General features: G+C 46.5%; 1 protein-coding gene across 1 annotated transcript in view; it reads left to right on the top strand.

The window, feature by feature from the left end:
- The first annotated feature begins 8,496 nt into the window (after positions 1-8,496).
- SLC4A7 (solute carrier family 4 member 7) overlaps positions 8,497-26,036 on the top strand; it is a 110,504-nt gene continuing 92,964 nt past the window's right edge. Inside the window, exon 1 of the mRNA XM_064169811.1 lies at positions 8,497-8,687. Coding sequence (XP_064025881.1) covers positions 8,640-8,687 — 48 coding nt within the window. The 5' untranslated portion in view covers positions 8,497-8,639. The remainder of the gene's footprint in view (positions 8,688-26,036) is intronic.

Here is a 26,036-nt window from a genome sequence, read left to right as displayed (position 1 = left end):
CCCACCTCCAGCTTTGTTCCATTCCCTCCAGTCCTGTCACTCCCTGACAGCCTCAAAAGTCCCTCCCCCGTATTTTTGTAGGCCCCCTCAGATCCTGGAAGGCCACAAGAAGGTCACCTGGGAGCCTCCTCTGCTCCAGCCTGCACAGCCCCAACTCTTTCAGTCTGTGCTCACAGCAGAGCTGCTGCAGCCCTCTCAGCATCCTCCTGGCCCTTCTCCAGCATCTCCACATCCTCCTTGTAATGGGGGCTCCAGAAGAACTGGATGCAGTACTCCAGGTGAGGTCTCAGCAGAGCACAGCAGAGGGGGAGAGTCACATCCCTGGCCCTGCTGGCCACACTTCTCCTGCTGCAGCCCAGGCTCTGTTTGGCTTTCTGGGCTACAAGTGCACACTGCTGGCTCCTGTTGATCTTCTCATCCAGCAGCACCCTCAAGTCCCTCTCCTCAGGGCTGCTCTCCAACCACTCACTGCCCAGTCTGGAGTTGTGCTTGGCATTGCCTCAACCCAGCTGCAGGACCTTGTCCTTGATCTTGTTGAACCTCCTGCTGTTGGCTTGTGCCCACCTCTGCAGCCTGTCCATGTCCCTCTGGATGGATCCTTTCCCTCCAGCCTGGCTGCTGCACCACACAGCTTGATGTGGGCAGCAAACTTGCTGAGGCTGCACTCAGTGCCACTGTCCATAGCACTGACAAAGACGTTGAACAAGCCTGGTCCCAGGACTGATCTCTGAGGGACTCCACTTGTCGCTGGCCTCCAGTGGGACATATCCAATTACCATTGCTCCTGCTCTGAGATGTAATGGAATTTATCATCTCTGTTGCAAAGCTGCTCACATTTTTATCTGCTCTGGGTCTGCTCCAGAGATACTATTGGCACAGGAATTTAATTTCAACTGAAAACTCAGAGAAGGGGAAGCCAGCTGTGCTTCTGAAAGCTAATCATTCTGGCTGCAGAAGGAATTGTTTTCTAAATAATGTTAAGTCCTTGAAGTCTGTTCCCACTGGTGCTGGATTTCTTTGGGGAGTTACTCCAAAGGCTAGTCCTCAGCAAAGTAAGCTTTCCTGCAGCCAACTATTAGAGTATTAGCCAAGTATTAGCTTTGTTCTTCTCTACAGTTTTCCTGGCAAGTGATGAAGCTTATGTTTGGTATTTTATTTCTCTCTACAATCTTCTTTCTTTGGTTAACATCACACTTAGAGTTGACACAGGACTTTGAGTGCGTGATGTAAGTTCCCCGAAGTTTCTGTATAATCTAGACTCATAGAATCATAGAAACAACCAGGTTGGAAGAGACCTCCAAGATCATCCAGGCCAACCTAGCACCCAGCCCTAGCCAGTCAACCAGACCGTGGCACTAAGTGCCTCATCCAGGCTTTGCTTCAACACCTCCAGGGACAGTGGCTCCACCACCTCCCTGGGCAGCCCATTCCAATGGCAAATTTAGAAGCCTAAACAAATAAACTTGTGTCGTGTCTTGGAAGATTTGTGCAGAGCTTTTCTGAACTGATGTTAGTGTTAAATGGGGAAAAAAGCAGTGCTTTGCTTTTCTTTTGAATGGAACTCGAATAGAGAAAAGGGGGAGAACAGATTTCTTACTGAAATTCAATACAGTAGTGACACCTAAATACCTTGGCTCACCTGAGAGTAGAGAATCATAGAATCATAGAATCAGTCAGGGTTGGAAAGGACCACAAGGAGCAGCCAGTTCCAACCCCCCTGCCATGCCCAGGGACACCCTACCCTAGGGCAGGCTGCACACAGCCTCAGCCAGCCTGGCCTCAAACACCTCCAGCCATGGGGCCTCAACCACCTCCCTGGGCAACCCATTCCAGCCTCTCACCACTCTCAAGCTCAACAACTTCCTCCTCACATCCAGTCTGAATCTCCCCACCTCCAGCTTTGCTCCATTCCCCCCAGTCCTGTCACTACATGACAGCCTAAAATGTCCCAGCATTTTTGTAACCCCCTTCAGATCCTGGAAGGCCACAAGAAGGTCACCTGGGAGCCTCCTCTTCTCCAACCTGCACAGCCCCAACTCTTTCAGTCTGTGCTCACAGCAGAGCTGCTGCAGCCCTCTGAGCATCCTCCTGGCCCTTCCCTGGACACACTCCAGAATGTCCACATCCTTGTAATGGGGGCTCCAGAATTGGATGCAGTACTCCAGGTGGGGACTCCTAGGAACTTCAGTTTTACAGACAATTTTGGAATGCCAGGTTTCTGAAATCCTTTTCTCTGCAGCTATCCTAGTAATGTTATATAAGAGCAAATCAGTGTGTATGAGTGTGATGGTTTGGGTGTTCTCTGCCCCCACACACACTTTGGAAATCACCCAGACTAGACTCAGTCAGCTTTGGAAATGGAATGAAGCTTAGATTTACAGCTAGCACAATATACAAGCAGGTAGTTACAGTATAGACAGTTATAGACAGAAATAGACAAGGTAAAAGGTAATACAGACACACAACGTCACTCCCAGAAACCTGAGTCCCCAGGAGGGGCTCCCAACCACCCCTTCACCTTTCCCCTACCCCTCTCAACCTTACCCCAGTCCCAAAGAAGAATGGAGGTTTGGCCAAGGGGTTGGGAAGCAAAGTGGGCTAGTCAGAGAAATGGAAGGTGAGGTTAGAGAGAGAGATGCAGCTTGGAGCTCCCCAGCAGGAGAAATGCCTTATCTATATTTTGATTCTTCTTGCATCTCTCAGCAAGCCTATGAGTGCAGCAGACATCACCCTTGTTTTCCTTCCACAGCCTGTAATCTACTTCTTCTCACTAAAACATTCCTGCTAACTTCAAACTAGCACAGTGATGATTGCAGGACTGTATCTTGCAATTGGGCAACAAAAAGTACCTTACAACTGCTGGTTGTGCGAGGTCAGAACTGAAGGCATAAGCCTGTTTTCTGTATTTGATGGTGTCAGTGGATGTTTTACTCAGAGCTTAAGCAGAACTGACTGGAAATGAGCTGGCCAAAAACACTCTAAATCACACCACAGCAGCTGAAGATAAAAAGAGTTGTCTCTGTGCTGAACAAGAGAGTGCTGATGGGGAGATAAGGTGGAATGCCAAACCATTGGCAGTGCCTCTTGCCTTTTAAAGTCCAGCAGGGTGGTGGCAGCTTTCACAGAGTCATTAAGGTTGGAAAGGACCTTTAAGATCATCAAGTCCAACCATAACAGCCACTACACTGAAGTTTCAGCACCCATCAGCCTTTCCAAGCAGCTGCAATGTGATAACAAGCGTTGCAGTGTGCCCAGGTGGCCCAGAGAGCCAATGGCATCCTTGCCTGCATCAGGAACAGTGTGGCCAGCAGGACAAGGGAGGTTGTTCTGCCCCTGTGCTCAGCACTGCTCAGGCCACACCTTGAGTGCTGTGTCCAGTTCTGGGCTCCTCAATTCAAGAGAGATGTTGAGGTGCTGGAAGGTGTCCAGAGAAGGGTGATGAAACTGGTGCATAAACCCTGTGAGGAGAGGCTGAGGGAGCTGGGGGTGTGCAGCCTGCAGAAGAGGAGGCTCAGGGGTGACCTTGTTGCTGTCTACAACTATCTAAAGGGAGGCTGTAGCCAGGTGGGGGGTGGCCTCTTCTCTCAGGCAACCAGCAACAGAACAAGGGGACACAGTCTCAAGCTGTGCCAGGGGAAGTATAGTCTGGATGTTAGGAGGAAGATGTTGGCAGAGAGAGTGATTGGCATTGGAATGGGCTGCCCAGGGAGGTGGTGGAGTCACTGTCCCTGGAGGTGTTGAAGCAGAGCCTGGCTGAGGCACTTAGTGCCATGGTCTGGTTGACTGGCCAGGGCTGGGTGCTAGGTTGGACTGGATGATCTTGGAGGTCTCTTCCAACCTGCCTCATTCTATGATTCCATGATTTATTCAACAATTTCTGCCTCTTCCACCCATGTGTAAGAATGTGGGGAGGAGGAGGGGAAGGGGACAAAGAGGAAAAGTACTATCAGATTACTCTTGGTAAAGCAGGTGCATTATCTTGTTAAAAATACTGATGAGCCTCTTTTGTGCCACACAGTGCTATGAATCCCTTTTTCATATGTCACCCAGAGTGTCAGTCACAGTTGCACTTATGAGGCACTTAGTGCCATGGTCTGGTTGACTGGACAGGGCTGGGTGCTAGGTTGGACTGGCTGAGCTGGGAGTTCTCTTCCAACCTGGTTGATTCTATGTTTCTATAGATGCACAAAGCTGGCCTGTGTCTATTTCAGTAATGGCTTTTGGAAAACATTAAGGTTTGAATGTTGTGAAGTTTGAGTCAACTGGATGTGAACAGAGGCATCACTTTTCACTTGGGCAGCATGGCATGGGGATGCAAGTTTGGCGTTTTCTGCTATAGTTATATGTACAGTGATCAGATGGGATGCAGGAAGCAAACAAGTCTTTGAGCTAGCAAATGACTGTGTGTTCATCTGGGGATATTGTTCTCAGCATAGTGTGCCAAAGGAAGTATGATGAGCACTGCTTGATTTGTCTGTTGGGAATTCTCTGATGCCAAGGAGGAGAGTACCAGAGCATCTCAACAAAGATCCCTCTTTCTTTAATGCCAAAACCTAACTGACATTCATATTGGTAGACTTCTTTTTGATGAGCCAAACATTCTATTCACTCTGGCTGAGCTTTTAGGAACTCACTGTCTGTTGTCCCCATGAGGAACTTCAACAAGTACTGTAGTTTGCTGCTTAATATGGGAAGTCCTTACTTTAGCTATTACTGTTCTCTGAGCTGAGTTCCCACAGAATGGAGAAGTACTGTGCTCATGAAAATGGGTTGTGTTAATCCCAATATGAGAGGAAGGCCTCTGTCATCTGCCTCTGAAGACACATATTTAGTACTAATTATGTGGGACCTAAAGTTACAATCCATGACCATTTTACCCATGCTATCCAGTGCCAAGTCATTTCCAATGGTTTATGTGAGTTTAAACTCCACCAGTGCTGTCCCTAGAAGAGGAAAGGACACAGATCACAGCTGCAGTGCAGGTGCACCAAGGCACTTGATATCAGGGTCATTACTTTTGTGGTAGTCATGCACAGTGCTTTATTTCTGCACAGTGCTTTATTTCTGCCTGTTATCTCTACAAACTCATCTGTGACCTGATCCAGGTCATAATCTTTGATTGAAGAACGTGTTAAGATTGCTCCCTCTTCAATCAGTTCCTCACAGCTTGCCTTATTTTGTCTTCTCAGTACAGTTAAGTAGGTGTGGCTTCCACTAATAATGATCTGTTCAATGGAGTACAGGTTATAGTGACCTGGTGGAGACTCATGTCAAGTGATTAATTTGAAAGCTTCCTCCAAGTTGTATGGGTCAAGAGCTCTGGCCTCATGGCTAGGATTGCATCTGTGCACAGTGCCATCCAACAGTGCATACACCTACTCTTCTTTCCAGGACATCTGCTTCTGCTCACTGAAAAAGAAAGCTGCTTTTATCTCTAAACTGATCTGTTTCTGTCCATGGCTTTCCTGAAAAGCATAGAAAGGACTACTGGTCACCAACCAGCTCTTCTTGCCAAAGCTGAGGAGAAGGTTCAGAGCCTTCTGCTATCCTCTGGCCAGCTTTCAAGCTGAGGTGTCTGAAGCTATGCTGAGCCTCCAGCCAGCAGTCAGTAGGAAAGGCCTGGTTTGTCTCAACAGCCAGGTTTACATTTTTGTCTGTGAGCTCTGCAGAGCCTCCTTTTATAGTGTTCTAAGTCCAGGATGGTGTTTGCTGATGCACACGTTCCTTTCGTTTGCTGCTTCTAAAGCTACTGATAAGACCAGCAGCTCCTATTTCCATTTGAGAGGGCTTAAGACCCAGTTTGGTTCTGATCCCCTTGCCTTGATCTGTCTTGACCCTGCTACATCTGTGTCAGTCAGCCTGCCTTCTCTAACACTGCATCTGTGATTGCAGTCAAGCCCTGAACTCAGAGAGAATCACAGAATCATAGAGTGGGTTGGGTTGGAAGCAATCTCCAAAGGTCATCTAGTCCAAGCCCCATTGCGGTCAGCATCCTTCATTAGAGCAGGTTACCCAGAGCCCTGCAGAGCCTGCACCTCCAAGAACAGGGCCCTCAAACACCTCCCTGCACCTGCACAACCTGCTCCCGTGTTCCAGCACCCCCATGCTAAAGAACTTAGTCCTAACATCCAACCTAAATCTATTCTGAGATAATTTATGCACAGAAAAATAACTCTTTCTTGGAAGCAAAAATGCCTTTTCCCCCTTGTCCATTACCTATAGAGACTCCTCAAAGAAAAGCAAGCAGAAATTGGGACTGGAATGATTTATGGGCCTTGTTCCTTCTTTGCTGATGTGTTATCATCTCTAAGGGATTCACATTTAGGGTTGTCTCGTGTGCCTGTCTCCAAGTGACCCATCCAGACTTTGTAATTTCCTGAAACCAAGCTGGGACAGGGCCTGCAGGGAAGTCTCTGCATTTTCTTCCTGACATATTTGGGCCTTTCAGAGTTCACAAGATATATGTAACAAATTAGCACTAAGCCAAACGTTGCCCGGGGCATTGGCTATATTGCATGCCTTGTGGAGTGATGTGGCCGCTCTGGTGGCCTCTCTGCTGAGACCCCACCTGGAGTACTGCGTCCAGTTCTGGAGCCCCCATCACAAGAAGGATGTGGAGATGCTGGAATGTGTCCAGAGAAGGGCCACAGGGATGCTCAGAGGGCTGCAGTAGCTCTACTGTGAGCACAGACTGAAAGGCTCGAGGTGAGGAGAAAGTTCTTCCCTGAGAGAGTCACTGGACACTGGAATGGGCTGCCCGGGGAGGTGGTGGAGTCGCCGTCCCTGGAGCTGTTCAAGGCAGGATTGGACGTGGCACTTGGTGCCATGGTCTGGCCTTGAGCTCTGTGGTAAAGGGTTGGACTTGATGATCTGTGAGGTCTCTTCCAGCCTTGGTGATACTGGGATGCTGTGATACTGTGAGTTGGGGCTGCTCAGTCTGGAGAAGAGAAGGCTCCCAGGTGACCTTCTCGTGGCCTGCCAGGATCTGAAGTGGGCTCAAAAAAAACTGGGGAGGGACTTTTTAGGCTGTCAGGGAGTGACAGGACTGAGGGGAATGGAACAAAGCTGGAGGTGGGCAGGCTCAGACTGGAGGTGAGGAGGAAGTTGTTGAGCATGAGAGTGGTGAGAGGCTGGACTGGGTTGCCCAGGGAGGTGGTTGAGGCCCCATGGCTGGAGGTATTTAAGGCCAGGCTGGCCGAGGCTGTGTGCAGCCTGCTCTAGGGTAGGGTGTCCCTGGGCATGGCAGGGTTGTTGGAACTGGCTGATCCTTCCAACCCTGACTGATTCCATGATTCTCCGTCCTGCTGGTGCCTGCCAACTAATACCATTTACATAGTGGAGCTTCACTGACAACTCAGTTCAGAAGTCCTGGACAGGCTGCCTACTGGGTGAGGCCATGTGAGGCGGAAAAAGAGGCCATGGCATGCAGCTCCCCACCAAACCGCAGTGAGTGCAGTCAGAAGTCCCAGAGCGATGTAAGCATTCTGCCAGGCAGAGGAAACCTGGAGAGACTGTTCACCTGCTGTACATCCAGTCCTAGCAGTAGCTGGTGTTTTAAAACTGAATGTGGGCAAGAAAGGTGTAATCTTTACAGAGGCAAAGAAGGAGAAAGTTATCTCTGCTAGGCCAGTGTAAACAGCTGCTGCCTCTAAAAGCTTCTCCCGAAGCAAAGCTTTACAGCCAAAAGCATAACCTTGACACTTTGGCCGCCCCTCCAGCCTGTTGAAGAAGGGATTGTTGGGACGTTTATACAAGGGCAAGTAACATTATTTTTGGTAAAGGACTGAACTATTTTGGTTACTTCTTCTTTTTTTTCTTTTTTTCTTTTTTTTTTCCGGGGGGGTGGGGTGGGGGGTGTGGAAATAAAAGAAAAATCATCCCTAAGTAGACACCTCGCATGGAAAATGTCAAGCTTGCATGGTTGGCCTCTTCTCCCAGGCAAACAGCAATAGAACAAGGGGACACAGTCTCAAGTTGTGCTAGGACAGGTCTAGGCTGGATGTTAGGAGGAAGTTGCTGGCAGAGAGAGTGATTGGCATTGGAATGGGCTGCCCAGGGAGGTGGTGGAGGCGCCGTCCCTGGAGGTCTTCAAGAAAAGCCTGGATGAGGCACTTAGTGCCATGGTCTGGTTGACTGGCTAGGGCTGGGTGCTAGGTTGGACTGGCTGATCTTGGAGGTCTCTTCCAACCTGGCTGATTCTATGGTTCTGTGGTTGGCAGAAGTTTCCAGCAAGTGAGAAGTGGTGATGGCTGCGCTCCGGCTCTCGGTCCGGCCGCACAGCTCGGTGCCCGGGGGGGAGCTGAGACAACCGCAAGACCCAGGTGGCTCCGCGTGGGACCGCAGGCTCTGCCGCCCCGCCCCGCCCCACCCCGGCGGGCAGCGCCAGCCCCCTCCAGTCCCCCGGGGGCCGCAGCGGGCGGGGGCGGGGGCGCGCCGCGCCCCTCTCTCCCCCCATTGGCTGGCGGCGCTGCCGATCGCGGGCGGGGCGGGGGGAGCGAGGGCGCGGAGTCGGTTTGGGCTCAGCCCCCGGCACGGCGGAGGAGTTGGGGTCGCCCGCCGCCGTCGGGCAGCACGCCGCGCAGCCACGGTCCCGGCTTGCGTCCGCCTCCTCTCTCCTGGGCGATCTCGGCGGCGCCGCGATGGAAGAGGAGCGGGCAGGCGAGCAGATGAGACCGTTGCTCACCACGGTAAGGCGGAAAGAGAGTGTGAGGAAGGGGGAAGAGCGCACAAAGAGCCACCGCGGGACGTCGCCTGCAGCGGCTTGTGTGGGGCCGTCCTCATTCCCTTTCGGGGTGGGGTAGGGAGTGACCGCGGGATGCGCCGCGGACCCGGGTTGTCTCCCTGTCCCTTGGCGGCGGCGGGGTTTGGAAGCGGCGCGTTAACTCTCTGCGCGCCCGGGGCTCCGCGGCCCCTGTCGCCGCGGGGCGGGGGGCGCAGGTGTGCCCGCCTGCCGGCCTCGTGCGCGCCGCTGCGCCCCCCGGCGCGGCCCGGCGGGGCGGGCTGGGCCGCAGCAGCCTTTGTTGCGCGGCAGGCGCACGGAGCCGTCTCGGCGTGTGCCCGGCGCCGCCGCTGCCCCATACCCCCCTGCCTTCCTTTGTGAGGGCTCCGCGGGGCTGGTGCCGGCGGCGGTGGGCGGCGCGGCCTTCTCTGGCCTCGCCTTTCTCTCTGCCCCCGGCCCCGCTCGCTGACGAGTTCCTGGGCGAGGGAGAAGTGCGCACACATGGCATGCGGCGAGCCTCTCCTTGTCCTTATCTTACACGCTCGCGTAGTTGGGTCAGGTGGTGGGTACGGTTGGCTGCCGGATGGGTGTTGTTGGAGGGGGTGAGGCGGGGGGAGGGAGCGTTGGTGAGCGGAGATGGATGGAAGTAGGGAGCTTGTGCTCGCTTCCTTCCCGGGCCGGTGCCTAAGTAAAGCAGGCATGTGTTAGCCTACTTCCTGTGCTGCTGACAAACGCATGTGGTTCAACAGTTGTAATTTCCCCTCCCTTCGGATGACTCAAGGTCTGGAGTTTTGTGTTTTAATGAGCTTCTGAGCCCTTCCTCTGGTATTCTCCTTCAAGACCTCTTCCAAAAAGAGGTGCCACTTGTTTTCAGTGCCCGAGGAGGAGGTATGTGTAAGTTCGGACACAAAGGATGCTGTGATGGAGAGCGAAGTAACACCGAGGGAAATGCAGGTTTTCAGCGTCTTTCCACTAGCCTTCAAGGGGAGACTTGAGTCACACTGATAAAATGGGCATGCTAATGAAGTGCTGGTTTCCTGTGACATCAGTGTCTTTAGCGTGTCTTGCCTGTGTTATAACAGCAGTGCTGACAACTTAGTAGTCCATGGGTTTTGCAGGTTTCTCGGTTTATTACAGTTTTCCATATGTTGGCATTAGAAATTAATGGATGTACTGACTCCTGAAGGTTTTGTACGTCTAATTCTAGGCTGCTTCTCTACCTTGTCTCTGCCCCTTAAAGGCACAGTCCCAGTTAGCTTGTTCAAGATAAATTGGTGTAGGAGCAGACTACTTGATAGATTTAATTCACGTTAAAACTGCCTTCATAGAATCAACCAGGTTGGAAGAGTCCAACCTAGCACCTAGCCCTATCCAGTCAACTAGACCATGGCACTAAGTGCCTCATCCAGGCTTTTCTTGAAGACTTCCAGGGATGATACCTCCACGACCTCCCTGGGCAGCCCATTCCAATGCCAATCACTCTCTCTGACAACAACTTCCTCCTAACATCCAGCCTAGACCTACCCCGGCACAACTTGAGACTGTGTCCCCTTGTTCTATTGCTGGTTGCCTGAGAGAAGAGGCCACCCCCCACCTGGCTACAATGTCCCTCTTATCTGATGCCCATATGGGAAAGAGATGCTAGTGACAAAAGCATTGGGCTTCAAGTGTATAGGATCTAAGTGGAAAATGTTAATGGTTACTCTCAGGTGACTTGAAATTAGATTGCAGACTTAATGAAAGTCAGTGTGTTCTGAGCACATTTAGGTTCTCTTGTAATAGAAATCAGCTAGAGATTTTTGGGACAGAAGGATAAACTGCTGTACTGCTGTAGCTGTACGAACAGAGGTGTTCAAGAGAATGGTCTAAGTTGGTTTCCTCAACAGCAGTGCCTAGTCAGGAGCCTGACCTTGATGCCAAAATATGTTCAGGAGGTAGCTGAAGATAAAACTGAAATGGTTAGGAAAGAGAGAGAGCGAGCAGAAAGAATGGTAGGAATTACAAATGAATTTCTAGGGAAACCACATGAACTAAATGGCTTAAAGAGACAATAGGATGAAATGGCTTTGTAGAAAGTATGGATCAGATTTGAGAATGTAAGTACCGTGACTTAAAATGCGGATGTATGACCAAACAGCTCCTCAACACTTCCTCCACTGTTGGTAAATCAGGTGGGTCTGTGTTTATGTAGTATTAGATAAGTAAGCTCTAGTGCTTCTTGTATGGAGGTACACCTCAGTCAACCCTCTGCAGTTTATTTCAGCAGAAGTATGAAATGCACTTTAACCTTGCTTGTTTTGTGGTTTAGGTCCAGTCTTAAGAGAATCATCCACTGTTTAGCACAGTGGTATTTTGAGGGGACTCTTTAGGGGGAGTTGAAACAAATGTCTGATATAGTTGTTACAACCAAACAACAACTGAGGATTGGAACATCTGGGATGAGTAGAGGATACAACAGGAAAAAGATTTGTAACTGCATAAATCCATGTTTCTTTTCATACCTTACATACTATGAGCTGTTCTTTGTTATCATTGAAGGCTGAGGGAGCTGGAATTGTTTATTCTGGAGAAGAGGAGGCTCAGGGCAGACCTCATTGCTGTCTACAACTACCTGAAGGGAGGTCATAGCCACGTGGAGATCCATCTCTTCTCCCAGCAACAGAGCAAGGGGACACAGTCTCAGGTTGTGCCAGGGGAGGTCTAGGCTGGATGTTAGGAGGACGTTCCTCACAGAGAGAGTGATTGGCATTGGAATGTGGAGCAGTGAAGTTGTTGTCCCTGGAGGTGTTCAGAAAAATACAGCACAAGGCACTTAATGCCATGGTCTAGTTGGTTGGACCGGGCTGGATGATTTGTTGGAGTGACTGATCTTGGAGGTCTTTTCCAACCTGGTTGATTCTGTGAAAGGGCAACAAGATACAGATTGGTTTCTGGATGAGAAATGATTATACAAACTTGTTGGTCTAATAGAGAAGGTGGGATAAAGATATGATAAGGCTCTCTTGAGACTCCTGGGGTGAGAGCAGGTGAAGATGGAAGAGGAGCCACACAATTGAATCAGAGTTATGTGCTAGGTTCAGGAGAAACAAAAGGAGACTGTTCACTTACTGTAGGGAATTCAGAGGTGTGCTTGCCATACAATGTGTACACAAGTTTTTGCAGAGTTAAGAAGAGGTTGGGCAAGTACTGAAAGAAAGATAATCTGAGGTGAGTAAATGGATGAGCAACAGCCTCAGAAAGTGTATGCTGGAAACCAGTGGAGGTTGTGAGAGTGTAAAGAACTTCTTTTGTTTTTTTCTCTTCCCTTGACAGCTAAAGTCACTATTTTTTTTGCTCATTGAAGTAGGAGTGTATTAGTCTGCTTTTTTAAGTCACAGTGGTGAGATTGACAATTACTGTGGTGGTATTGAAATGCATAGTACTGTGTAGTGGTGATCATTCTTTTAGCTTTATGGTGTTCATTACTGAATAGTTTGGTGGGTTTCTTTGCAACAGCCAAAAGTAGCATTTAAAGGAAGATACATTGCAGTTCTGGCTAGGTATTTTGCAGTTAGTATTTTCAGTGTACTTTAATCTTAAAGGGTTTTCTTTAGTACTTGTTACTACTTTGTGTGTATCATAAAATGTTTACAAGATTATATCTCAGTATGGCCTTGTAGTGGGTTTCTTTGTGTCCTTTTCTTTCAATGAAGCACATTAGGTTTTATCACTGTTCTTCTGGAGATGCTGATAAGTGGCTCGTGTTGGAGTGGAGCGTATTTCCAGGCTGCTCCTTCTGTCATTCCTAAGTTGAAGTTATGTGGTTTGCCATACCTCACTGAAGAGAGCTTAGTGTCCCTATAACTTTTTCTGAAGTGGCTCTATGGTTGACTATGACTTGTAATTTTTAACAGCTCTGCATGCTCAGTATTAGATGGGTTTTAGACCTTACTATTCATCAGGGCTTTACTGTAAAACAAGCATTTACAGAATTGAGTGCTTAAGATCTTTCTCCCTACCCTGGGTGACTTACTGGTTTAAAGATTAAATAGTTGGAAGTGTTCTTTTGTGTTCTTACTTGACATGCAGGTTTTGTGATGGCAAGTCAGATGACAACTCTGAACAATATTACACTGATAACATAATTTTTTTTGTTATATTAACATCTTAAGCTTGAAGCAGTGATTTTCCATTTGTGACTAGCCAAGGATAACTGAGGGTCTATTTGTACTGTGTAATTGAAGGCTGTGCAGGGAACTTCTCCCCTGTGAGTTTGTGGTGTCTGGCCTGAGACATGCACTCCTCAAGTTAAAGCAATACACTTAACACTGGTGTGGTAGTGCCTTAACTAAATAGCCCTGAGGAGAGAGAATTTTGCTAGCCTGAAATCCTTGTGGACTTGAATCTGAGTTTTGAGGCACAAGCTGCTTTTCTGTGTTGCACTGTTTGGGTAGGGTGCATGCATTTTACAACCTCTACCATGCAGTGGGCTGTGAGCAATGTCTCTGATTACCTCAGAGTTCAAGTACTGTAAGCTACAGTGAAGTGTTTGGGCTGTCAGGCTTTTTGAATTCTTAAAAAGTTACCATGGCTGTCAAAAACTTGATGTGTTACCTGAGAACTTTCATTAGGCTTTGTTGCAGTAGTTTTATTTGCTGTCCAAAACAAGCTGTAGGGTGTACTAAATTGAGTAGTTGTTGCCTTGGACCAATGTGATTGGCATGTCACTGCATTGGCTTTTGAATGTTGATATTTGGTGTAGTGTATTCTGCAAGAATGAAGTTTAAGGCTCTTTCTAAAATGAATATAGCTGTCTAGCCAAGATTTTTAAATAGTTCTATGAATAGTGAGCTTCAAATGGAATAAGCAGACAGAGACAAGCACCATAAACTGCTGAACTGTGTAGATCATCAAATGTCTGAATTCAAAAATGAGATCATAGAATCAAGCAGGTTGGAAGAGACCTCCAACATCATCCACTCCAACCTAGCACCCAGCCCTAACCAGTCAACAAGACCATGGCAATAAGTGCCTCAATCAGCCTTGAAGACCTCCAGGGATGGTGCCTCCACCACCTCCCTGGGCAGCCCATTCCAATGCCAATCACTCTCTCTGACAACAACTTCCTTCTGACATCCAGCCTAGACCTCCCCTGGCACAACTTGAGACTGTGTCCCCTTGTTCTGTTGCTGGTTGCCTGAGAGAAGAGCCCAACTCCACCTGGCTACAGCCTCCCTTCAGGTAGTTGCAGACAGCAATGAGCTCTGCCCTGAGCCTCCTCTTCTGCAGGCTGCACACCCCCAGCTCCCTCAGCCTCTCCTCATGGGGTTTGTGTTCCAGGCCCCTCACCAGCTTCGTTACCCTTCTCTGGACACATTCCAGCACCTCAACATCTCTCTTGAATTGAGGAGCCCAGAACTGGACACAGCACTCAAGGTGTGGCCTGCCCAGTGCTGAGTACAGGGGCAGAATAACCTCCCTTGTCCTGCTGGCCACACTGCTCCTGATGCAGGCCAGGATGCCATTGGCTCTCCTGGGCACACTGCTGGCTCATCTTATAAATTATTTTGCAGCTCATCTTCAGTAAATATGTGTTGCTAAATTTACATTTGGCCAATTAACAATAAGTATAAATACATTATTTTTGAAGTGCAACATTTACATCTGAAAATTCAGTCCTGCCACATTTTGCTCCTTTTTGTGTTACTGAGAATAAGCATCCGTTACACAAGCATCCCAAATCTACCTTGCCAGCGTATCTCTGTGGTTATTAGAAGGTATTGTCTGCCTTATTTTGTGCTTGGCAACCTCTGAGTTCTTTTTTTTTCTTCCACTGGGAGTTAAATTTGCTGCAGTGGAGAGCATGTGGTGACAAAGGACACATGTGTTCTAGCCAGCAGATGGAGCCTTTTCAGTTACACACTGGCATGTCTATTGACTTAAGTTCTGGGAAACTCTTTTTTGGGCTTTTCAGTCTTTCTGTCTTTAGAGCATGACTCAGTTGTTTAATAATTGTTTATCTACAGAGAAGACTCAACATTTTATATTTCCAATGACAACATCAGGATTGTAGAGCAGGAAAACGATTTAGCTTTCATAAACGTGCAAAAAGAGTGAATGTTTATTCAGTATGGAAATTGCAGTTGTCTCTCTAAATTGTCCACTGTCACACAAGTAGAGTTCTGTAGCCTTTGTACACCTTGGGTTGTCTGAAGTAAAGTTCAGATTTTGATCTGCAGTACTCTGGATGCTCTCCTGACTCCTGCCCAGGAAATGCTGTTAGTTGAAACAGATTCTTTTTCTTCTGCTTTAAACTAAACTGACTCAAAGCTATGGAATGGTTGTCTTATTTGGGCATATTGGCACAAGCTGTCTTACTTAACCAGTGCTGGAGTTTTGTAACCTTGAAACACCCCTGGCTTGTTAATTGCAAGTCTCATTTTAGCAGAAGTATTTGCAGTGCTGTACTTGCTGTGTTGTCTTGTGCCCTCCTTCAGCCTCCCCTTCAGGCAGATATATTTATTTTTTTCCTTAGATTTTAGATTCTTTCCTCCTCTTTAGATTTTAGATTCTTTCCTCCTCTTTAGATTTTAGATTCTTTCCTCCTCTTTAGATTTTAGATTCTTTCCTCCTCTTTAGATTTTAGATTCTTTCCTCCTCTTTAGATTTTAGATTCTTTCCTCCTCTTTAGATTTTAGATTCTTTCCTCCTCTTTGGATTTTAGATTCTTTCCTCCTCTTTGGATTTTAGATTCTTTCCTCCTCTTTGGATTTTAGATTCTTTCCTCCTCTTTGGATTTTAGATTCTTTCCTCCTCTTTGGATTTTAGATTCTTTCCTCCTCTTTGGATTTTAGATTCTTTCCTCCTCTTTGGATTTTGGGTTCTTTCCTCCTCTTTGGATTTTGGGTTCTTTCCTCCTCTTTGGATTTTAGATTCTTTCCTCCTCTTTGGATTTTAGATTCTTTCCTCCTCTTTGGATTTTAGATTCTTTCCTCCTCTTTGGATTTTAGATTCTTTCCTCCTCTTTGGATTTTAGATTCTTTCCTCCTCTTTGGATTTTAGATTCTTTCCTCCTCTTTGGATTTTAGATTCTTTCCTCCTCTTTGGATTTTAGATTCTTTCCTCCTCTTTGGATTTTGGGTTCTTTCCTCCTCTTTGGATTTTGGGTTCTTTCCTCCTCTTTGGATTTTGGGTTCTTTCCTCCTCTTTGGATTTTGGGTTCTTTCCTCCTCTTTGGATTTTGGGTTCTTTCCTCCTCTTTGGATTTTGGGTTCTTTCCTCCTCTTTGGATTTTGGGTTCTTTCCTCCTCTTTGGATTTTGGGTTCTTTCCTCCTCTTTGGATTTTGGGTTCTTTCCTCCTCTTTGGATTTTGGGTTCTTTCCTCCTCTTTGGATTTTGGGTTCTTTCCTCCTCTTTGGATTTTGGGTTCTTTCCTCCTCTTTGGATTTTGGGTTCTTTCCTCCTCTTTAGATTTTGGGTTCTTTCCTCCTCTTTAGATTTTAACTTTGCTTAGATTTTTTTTTTTGTGAACACAATGTCACCTTGAAGGATAGAACCTTTTTCACATCTTCGTTTTGAACTCTCACTAATGTGTTTTTTGGAGGTATAAGTGTGTTGTCTTCTATCAGATTGCTGCTGAGAGGTACTTTGAGATTTTGTGACTCGTATTTTTTGTGCTGTGGTTTGTGTGGGTTTTGTTTTTTTGGGTCTACTTAGTGTCATTGAAAGTTTATATTTTTCTGCAAATGATACATGCAGTGGTTTGGGTGTTACCAACCCCCACACACTTAGGAAAATCACCCAGACTAGGCTCAGTCAATCTGGAAATTGAATGAAGCTTTATGCTTACAGCTTAGCACAATATGCAGGCAGATATTTACAATCTAGACAGCTATATACAGAAATATACAACTTAAAAAGGTAATACAGAAACACAACAGCCCTCCTAGAAACCAGAGTACCCAGGAGGGGCTCCCAACCACCCTTCCACCTTCTCCCCACCCCTCTACCTTATCCCAGACTTCACCTTATGTGCTAGTTTGAAGCAGGCTAGAATGTTTTGGTGAGAAAAAGTAGATAATTAGCTGTGAAAAGGAAAACAATTGTGATGTCAACTTCCCTCACAGTCTCGATGAGATGTATGGGAACAAGAAGGGAAAACATTAGATAACACTTTGGCCATTTTGTCTTCACCTTTCTGGCTGGCTTCGGACTCAGCTGCAGCTCCCTAACCTCACTGCCACTCACCTTTGCTTCTTAACCTCTTGGCTGAACCTCTTTTCTTCCTTAAGGCTGGGGTAAGGTTGAGAGGGGCAGGGGGAAGGTTCAGGGGTGGTTGAGAGCCCCTCCTGGGGACTCAGGTTTCTGGGAGGGCTGTTGTGTTTCTGTATTACTTTTTACTTGTCTATTTCTGTCTATAACTGTATATACTGTAACTATCTGCTTGTATATTGTGCTAGCTCTAAATAAATAGCTTCATTTATATTCCCAGAGTCCGACTGAGTTAGCTGGGTGTTTCTAAAAGTGTGGGGGGGCAGGATAACAGCCAAACCACCACACCTTACGTTCAAGGTGAGTTTTGAGGGTGAGCTGGGGGGGTAGGAAGCAGATGGATTAGTCAGGCAGCAAGTTAAGTTTGAGAGAGAAGTTCATGCATCTCCAAAGAGCCCAGAGACTCCCTTACCTATGTTTGTGTTCTTATCCATCTCAGCAAGCCTATGAGTGCAGCAGACATCAGCATTGTTTTCTTTTCACAGCCTATCATCTAATTCTTCGCACCAAATCATTCTAGCTAGCTTCAAACTAGCACAATACAGAATGGGGACCAATATCATAATCCATAGCTGTGCTAAAAGGCAGTGGAACTTGTCTCATTGGCAGTATGACTAAGGCAATATCCTGAAATACCAAAATAGCTTTAAACTCAGGAACAGACTCGGAGGGTGGTTGTTAGTGTGTGTTTGGGTTTGGGTTTTGGCTTTTTTTGGCTAAAAGGCAATCTTCAGTAGAAGTTTCCAGTTGGGGCACCTGCTGTCAACCTGTTGCCCCAGCTTAACAGAACTTCTGCAGTCCACCTTGTGTTTTTTTTTTTAAGGAGCAGGCAGAATAATTTTACTCCCCTACAAGAATAGAATTGAAACACTCTCAGGCTGGAAAGAAACACAGAATTATATTTGCAAAGAAAGACACAGGGAAATTACAGAGCATATGCAGGATACACGATGAGCCCCTTGAACACTGCCCTGAGCCAACTGATCTACACTCCCCAGTGCTCCTCTTCTTCCTCTCCAAGGGCCTCTGCTGCCCGCAGGTCATGAGCAGGCCTGCTCCTTATGTATTTACCTAGATAAGAAGCTCCTGCTGGAGACAGCAGACAGGAGGGAGAGAAAAGGAGGACGAGGTGGCCTTGCTGCCAGCTTATAAAGAGAGCAGGATTATGGAATCGAATAATAATATTACACTTTCCTGGATCCACCCCCTCTAGTTCCTGGAGGATTTTTAACTCTGTGCTTCCCAAACCTACAACACACCTCCAAACTGGAGCCTCTCTAAATGATGTATGTGAGCAGAGGCTGCAGAGAGGAAGGGAGAATTGCTTAGAAAGCAGTATCCCTCATCCTCCCACAATCTAATACATGTTGGAGTTATCACAGTATCATCAGGTTTGGAAGAGACCTCACAGATCATCAAGTCCAACCCTTTACCACAGAGCTCGAGGCTAGACCATGGCACCAAGTGCCACGTCCAACCTTGCCTTGAAGTGCCCCAGGGACGGCGACTCCACCACCTCCCCGGGCAGCCCATTCCAGTGTCCAATGACTCTCTCTTCTCTTTGACCTGCTATTCTGCCCTCTGCTACTGTTCCTCCTCTACTGCAGCTATAATACTGCTAGCTGAAGTCTGCTTTTAGGTAAGAACTGAGGAGTCTGTTATCTTTTTCATTATGGGGATGTGTGTATGTGAACAGTGTGTCTTGAAACACTTTGCTTCCCTAAAGTGCAAAGTGAAGACGTGTGTCATTTGTTTTCCTTTTTCCCTTCTCCCTGGTTATTGTACTGGGCTGATCTGTCTGGATTTTCCATGACTTAACATCTACTAAATTTATGCCAGTGGTGTCTTGGCTGGGATCTATTTTAGGATGAAAAAGAGACAGCAAGGTGATTGTAAAGACCTAGGTTATGGCAAGGGTGATGATTCCCTGCTAGAAAAAGTTTGCTTCGATGAAGAGTAGTGCTGCTTCTGAACACCATGACTTTACTGGCAGAATACTGCTGCAAAAGGCTGGAGGATCTCACAGTATCCCAGTATCATCAGGGTTGGAAGAGACCTCACAGATCATCAAGTCCAGCCCTTTACCACAGAGCTCAAGGCCAGACCATGGCACCAAGTGCCACGTCCAGTCCTGCCTTGAACAGCTCCAGGGACGGCGACTCCATCACCTCCCCGGGCAGCCCATTCCAGTGCCCAATGACTCTCTCAGTGAAGAACTTTCTCCTCACCTCCAGCCTAAATTTCCCCTGGTGCAGCTTGAGGCTGTGTCCTCTCGTTCTGATGCTGGCCACCTGAGAGAAGAGAGCAACCTCCTCCTGGCCACAACCTCCCCTCAGGTAGTTGTAGACAGCAATAAGGTCACCCCTGAGCCTCCTCTTCTCCAGGCTAAACAGGCTGTCTTGTTTGTATATGTTTCTTACCGAAGAACAGAAAGAGAAAAGCAAACCTGTGTTTGTAGAGGTGTTGTAATAGGATTACATTTGGTGCCTGTTTCTGGAATGTGATTGCTTCTCAGTTGCCTCGTTAAGAGATTCAGGTTGCTGTATTCTAGATCTCAAAAGCCAGGCAAAGCAGAAGCATGCCTGGTTTCTTCCTTTTGAGGTAGGGTTATGAACAAGCTAGTAGCTAATATTTATTGCTAACTGATCAGATTTGAAGTCAACATTCAGAAGCTCTGATCATTTTCTTACATTTGCAAGAAAAGGATGTATAGTAGATGCTAATATGTGTAACACCTCGTTGTACAATGATGTGTTTTCTGCTTGTTGTATAACTTCAGTTTTGCAGGGAAAAATTAAAAGGTGTTTTCTCCCCTTCATAGTTGCCCTCCACATTCATTGCTCGTTTCAAATTCAGCAGAGCTTTGGCTTGTCTAACTCCACTCTTGCACGACTATGTAACGCCAGTATGTTTTTCCTGTCCCTACTGCCACCTTCTGTGTACTATGTTTTGCATTTGGGCTCAGTCACAGCTTCTCTTTCATGCTGGCCCATTGTCAGGGCTGCTTGAATTCTTTGAAGCAGGAATGGTCTCTCTTATGCTTTGCTGAGACTGTCCTTGAATATCAGTCAGCTCTCACAGGCTTTTCCCTTTGCCATCCGTGGTGGTCTTCCATGAGCTTGAATAAGATTGCTGAGCAAGCTGAAATCTGCTGTCCTGAAGTGTTATGCTGTAACTGTATCTACTGGTTCTTGCAGAAGGTTCTTGAAGCAGGAATGGTCTCTCTTATGCTTTGCTGAGGCTGTCCTTGAATATCAGTCAGCTCTCACAGGCTTTTCCCTTTGCCATCTGTGGTGGTCGTCCATGAGTTTGAATAAGATTGCTGAGCAAACTGAAATCTACTGTCCTGAAGTGTTATGCTGTAACTGTATCTACTGGTTCTTGCACTGTGTGCTATGTCTTTTGCAACCCACCTTCTATGGGTTTTCTGACTTAATTTAAGTCACAGGAATCATTGCATGCTCTTTAATTAGTATTCTAAACAGTAAGGATTATTTAGACTACTGCTAGATGCATTGCTTCTCTTGTTTGCCATTTTGTTTTTAATAGAAACAAAAAAAAAACCAAAGAAAGAAATTATTGGAAAGATTTTGTTTCAAATACTGCTTGTTTTAGGCTGGTGACTTGTTGCCTTTCACCCTCTTTGGCTTTTACAGCACTATTGTGTGGGTATACTATTATGTAAGCACATGCCTTTCTTTAATGTATCAAACACACTTCCAGATGGACTTTGTGTCCAAAAAATGAAAAGGAGAAACTTCTTAGTGAGTAGCCACAGTTTGTGACCACATTATTGATGGCAAATTCTTAATGACTACACCCAACCAGTCATGCATTTTAAAACTTAGATGAAAACAAAATAATAGCATCTGGTCATTATTATGACTCATTTAAGGAAGAGATAAAACCAAAGCATAGCAGAGATACTTGCCTTTTTCAGCTTGATTTTTAGTAGGATTACTGCACTTGCCTGCCACTGAAAGATATTAAAAGGAAATTAAGGATGTGGATACTCTTGTGATTAGTATTTTGTTGAATTGAAGGTAGTTAGTTTACAAGCTGGAACACATCTCTGTCCTATCATAGAATCAACCAGGTTGGAAGAGACCTCCAAGGTCATCCAGTCCAACCTAGCACCCAGCCCTATCCAGTCAACCAGACCATGGCACTAAGTGCCTCATCCAGGCTTTGCTTGAACACCTCCAGGGACGGTGCCTCCACCACCTCCCTGGGCAGCCCATTCCAGTGGGAAATCACTCTCTCTGGCAAGAACTTCCTCCTAATATCCAGCCTATACCTACCTAAGTGTAGAAAACCAGTCCCTGGGACAGGTTTAGATTGTAAATACAAGCAAATTTATTAAAGCTTTGGTAATTCTTTTTGTATAAAGTCTTGAGTTTTGAAAACTGCTTGTATATGCTAATCAATAAAAGGAGGGACATCTTTTTTGTTGGCATCATTATTGCCTCCTGTTGCCTGCCTTAACTACTGGTGCTATAAAATGCTTACAATTACTTTATATGTTTTAGGAAGGTAACCAAAGTTGAATTTTTTTTTTCAGTGTATTTTGTATTGACTTTGCTTGTTTTTACTGAAACATGTCATGTATACAATTCTGTGCATGGTAATGATAAATATTCTTAGGTCTTGTTTTATACTCACATGTTCTAGGTGGAGTTGCAGATGATGAAAATCAGTTTGTATTTTCTTACAGTCAGTAGAATAAATGTCTATTTTTAAACTAAGTACTATTAAGCATTCAAGCCTTCAAACAGGGGACTTAAAAAGGATTTCACAGTATCACAGATTTAACTATCTGATCTCCAAGAAAGAGAACAACTTAGAGGTAGGATGCTAGCTTTTTTAAATGGAGCTACTGCTCACCAAGGGGTTGATTTAAAAAGCTGTTTGTCAAGCAAAACATTTTGTTTGACATAATGTACCATTTATAGATACAAATAAATTACAGTTGCTAAACTGCATATGTGCTTGGTATGTAGCTTGATGAGCTTACAGCTCAGAGGATCACAGGATCACCAAGGTTGGAAGAGAATTCATAGATCATCAAGTCCAACCCTTTACCACAGAGCTCAAGGCCAGACCATGGCACCAAGTGCCTTGAACAGCTCCAGGGACGGCGACTCCACCACCTCCCCGGGCAGCCCATTCCAGTGTCCAATGACTCTCTCAGGGAAGAACTTTCTCCTCACCTCCAGCCTAAATCTCCCCTGGCACAGCCTGAGGCTGTGTCCTCTCGTTCTGGTGCTGGCCACCTGAGAGAAGAGAGCAACCTTCCCCTGGCCACAACCTCCCCTCAGGTAGTTGTAGACAGCAATAAGGTCTGCCCTGAGCCTCCTCTTCTCCAGGCTAACCAATCCCAGCTCCCTCAGCCTCTCCTCGTAGGGCTGTGCTCAAGGCCTCTCCCCAGCCTCGTTGCCCTTCTCTGGACACGCTCAAGCATCTCAATGTCCCTCCTAAACTGGGGGGCCCAGAACTGAACACAGGACTCAAGGTGTGGTCTAACCAGTGCAGAGTACAGGATGGCTGTAGTCTATTCAGCAAAGACACATAGTTTTAATCTGAGGCTCTTAATTCTTGACCTTTGCTACGAAGAAAACACAAAGAGCCAACTGTAAGGGGCTGAAGGAATGTGATGCTTAAGGCTAAAGAGTATACTTATTACTTTTATTCTGTGCTTTGAATGCACAGAACCCTTTTAGAAGACAGGCAAACAAGAAAGTTCAGTGTACTTCTCACTGGTGATGGAGCTGACTTACTGTAACACTTTTGATGCATGTGATTTTATCTAACTCTAGTACAGTAAATACCTGGGCATATGCTGGTTTGGTAAATAAGGTGACTAATATTTCTCTGTTATGTTCAGTGGCTGGTATTATGACCAGATGTTTACTGTGGGTGGGTGGATGTCTGATGACTGTAAACTTCTGGATCTTGGAGGCAACGTGGAGATGAGAATTTGCATGTTAAAGTATTTCTCAAACCAATTGTACTTTTCCACATCACATTCTGTATGCTTCAGTATGTACAGGGCATGAGCACTTACCTGCTAGTCCACTTCTCAGCTCTACAGCTGTGTGTGGAGTAGATTGACACTTCAGACACTATATTATAGACTAATGCACTCAGAAATAGTTAAGCCTTCTGTTAAAGAAGATTATTCTTGCTTTGCTGTCTAGAAGAAATTTGTAGGGCTTGATGGTCTCTGGTTAGGTAATGAAGTTTCAAGTGGCCAAGGCTGCAATCTTTTTGTTGCTCTGAGAGGTTGCTGCAGAGTGCTTTGAGTTGACATTACAACTGATGCATATTTTGAATAAGGTCACATGTCCACTTTCCAGGACTGGGTGATGTCATAGCCACAGGGTGAACTTGGTGGCAGTGAGGATGCCAGGGAACCAGGAAAAAACGTGGCTGCTTTTAGAAATACCTTGAACTCAAAACAGAGGTCTGAGTTTGGTTTACAAGTTGCAAAAGTGGCAAGAGCTGAGGAAAGACCTGGGCAGTGGCTGTAAAGGTATCAGGGCTGGAAGTGGTCCTGTGGAGGCTGAGCCCAATAGGATTCTGGTTAGGCAAGGCAGTGACACTGCATACAGTGAAGATACAGAAGGTATATCTGTGTTTGTATGCATGCTTAGTTCTGGAAATGAGTGTAGGATGCACATCTTTTCCTGCTTAAGAGTAATGAGTACCTGTCTCCTGGATGGCTTTGTGACCTGCATTACTTCTATTTCTTCTCAAGCTCAGAGGATTACTTTGTGTGGTGGTGTGAGGTTTTTGTTGTTAGAAGCAGCATTGCCTGTTTTTTTTCCCTTAACCTCACCTGTTGACAGATGACCTCAAAGGAATTGGATTGTCACTGAGTGCCCTGTTCTGTGTGAACAGCAAGGCTTATATTCCAATGATGTGGAAGGATCCCCAGGGGATATCTCCTATTAAAAATGTTTTGTGACACTGAAAAATAGGTGTGCTTTTTCCACATGCCTGCAGAGACCAACAGCATTGGACAGAAGTTTTTCCTGGTGCTGGCTGTAGGCAAGTGTCCCTTCTTTAGGACGAGAATGAATTTGCAACTCTACAATACTCCTGTTTCATATACTGCTTTGTATATAAATAAATAGGGTCTTCCAAGCAGTGTAGTGCCACCTTTCCACATGTTACTGTGCTAGTGTCTTTCAACTTTGTTGTGACTTTCTAAGCTCTAAGTGTGTACCTTGTTCCTTCTGATGAATGCCATTTTAAAGCTTCTCTAGAGATAGCTGCAGAAAGTAATAACATTTGAGTTGTAACTGATCTCCTGGATCATAGAATAGTTTGGGTTGGAATGGACCTCTACAAGTCATCTAATACAACCTCCTCTGCAGTAAGAAAGGGCATCCCCAACTAGATCAGGTTATCTAGAGCCTTGTTGAGCCTTACCTTGAATATCTTCAGGGATAGGGCCTCAACTGCCCCTCTGGGCAACCTGTTCCAGTGTTCCACTACCCTTATGGTAAAGAACTTGTTCCTAACATCCAGTCTAAATCTACTCTTACCGTTTGAAACCATTGCACCTACAGGCCTTTGTAAGTGTGGCTGTATTTCACAGTATCACCAAGGCTGGAAGAGACCTCACAGATCATCAAGTCCAACCCTTTACCACACAGCTCAAGGCCAGACCATGGCACCAAGTGCCACGTCCAGTCCTGCCTTGAACAGCTCCAGGGACGGCGACTCCACCACCTCCCCGGGCAGCCCATTCCAGTGTCCAATGACTCTCTCAGGGAAGAACTTTCTCCTCACCTCCAGCCTAAATCTCCCCTGGTGCAGCTTGAGGCTGTGTCCTCTCGTTCTGGTGCTGGCCACCTGAGAGAAGAGAGCAACCTCCTCCTGGCCACAACCACCCCTCAGGTAGTTGTAGACAGCAATAAGGTCTCCCCTGAGCCTCCTCTTCTCCAGGCTAACCAATCCCAGCTCCCTCAGCCTCTCCTCGTAGGGCTGTGCTCAAGGCCTCTCCCCAGCCTCGTTGCCCTTCTCTGGACACACTCAAGCATCTCAGTGTCCCTCCTAAACTGGGGGGCCCAGAACTGAACACAGCACTGAAGGTGTGGTCTAACCAGTGCAGAGTCCAGGGGCAGAATGACCTCCCTGCTCCTGCTGGCCACACCATTCCTGATGCAGGCCAGGATGCCACTGGCTCTCTTGGCCACCTGGGCACACTGCTGGCTCATGTTCAGGCCTGGTATCAGTCAGCACCCCCAGATCCCTCTCTGTCTGGCTGCTCTCCAGCCACTCCGACCCCAGCCTGTATCTCTGCATGGGTTTGTTGTGGCCAAAGTGCAGCACCCTGCACTTGGAGCTATTGAAGCCATCCCCTTGGACTCTGCCCATCTGTCCAGGCAGTCAAGGTCCTGCTGCAGAGCCCTTCTGCCCTCCAACCCAGCCACATCTGCCCCTAGCAGATGTTTGGTGTTCCTTGCTTTGTGGTGGTTGTGGTGTCCCTTTCACCACAGTGATCATACTTAGAGATGGTCATTGGCAACAGTGCCAGTAATTTTGCATCACCTGTGTGGACAAGTTTTGAAACAAGTTATAGGCTTTATACTCTGACAGGCTAATAGTGCTCTATCAGCCCATGTCATAGGAAATCCAAACCCCAGAAACTTTGTAGACAGTGAAATGAAGCTGAATGAGCTTATGTAGTGTTGAAGGAGCAAAACTCTTGGTGATCCTGGAGCTCTTTGTAGATAAGAAAGCAGAGGATGCTTAAAAGACCAGCTAATTATATAAGTTAATGTGTTAAATTTTACTGGCAGTGAGTAACTTGACAGAAGTCTTATTAATGGGAGGAGTAATAATTTATATCAGAAGTTGTTCAGAAACTAGATAATAATAAAGAGGTGTAAATACTTGCTTTAAACTGGGCATGGTCCTGTCACAGTGTTTTAAGACTCTACTTGAGCAACAAAGAAGTTGTTTTTTCTTTGTAGAATGTGCCACCTGGCATACAGCTATGGCACAATAGAGAAGTCTAGAATGGAGCACAGGGGTGGTTTATCTTCCCTTGAATCT

The sequence above is a fragment of the Pogoniulus pusillus genome, chromosome 32 (genome assembly GCF_015220805.1).
Source record: "Pogoniulus pusillus isolate bPogPus1 chromosome 32, bPogPus1.pri, whole genome shotgun sequence".
Lineage (NCBI taxonomy): Eukaryota > Metazoa > Chordata > Aves > Piciformes > Lybiidae > Pogoniulus > Pogoniulus pusillus.
The sequence above is the reverse complement of the archived record's forward strand: the minus strand, read 5'-3'. Positions and strand labels throughout refer to the sequence as shown.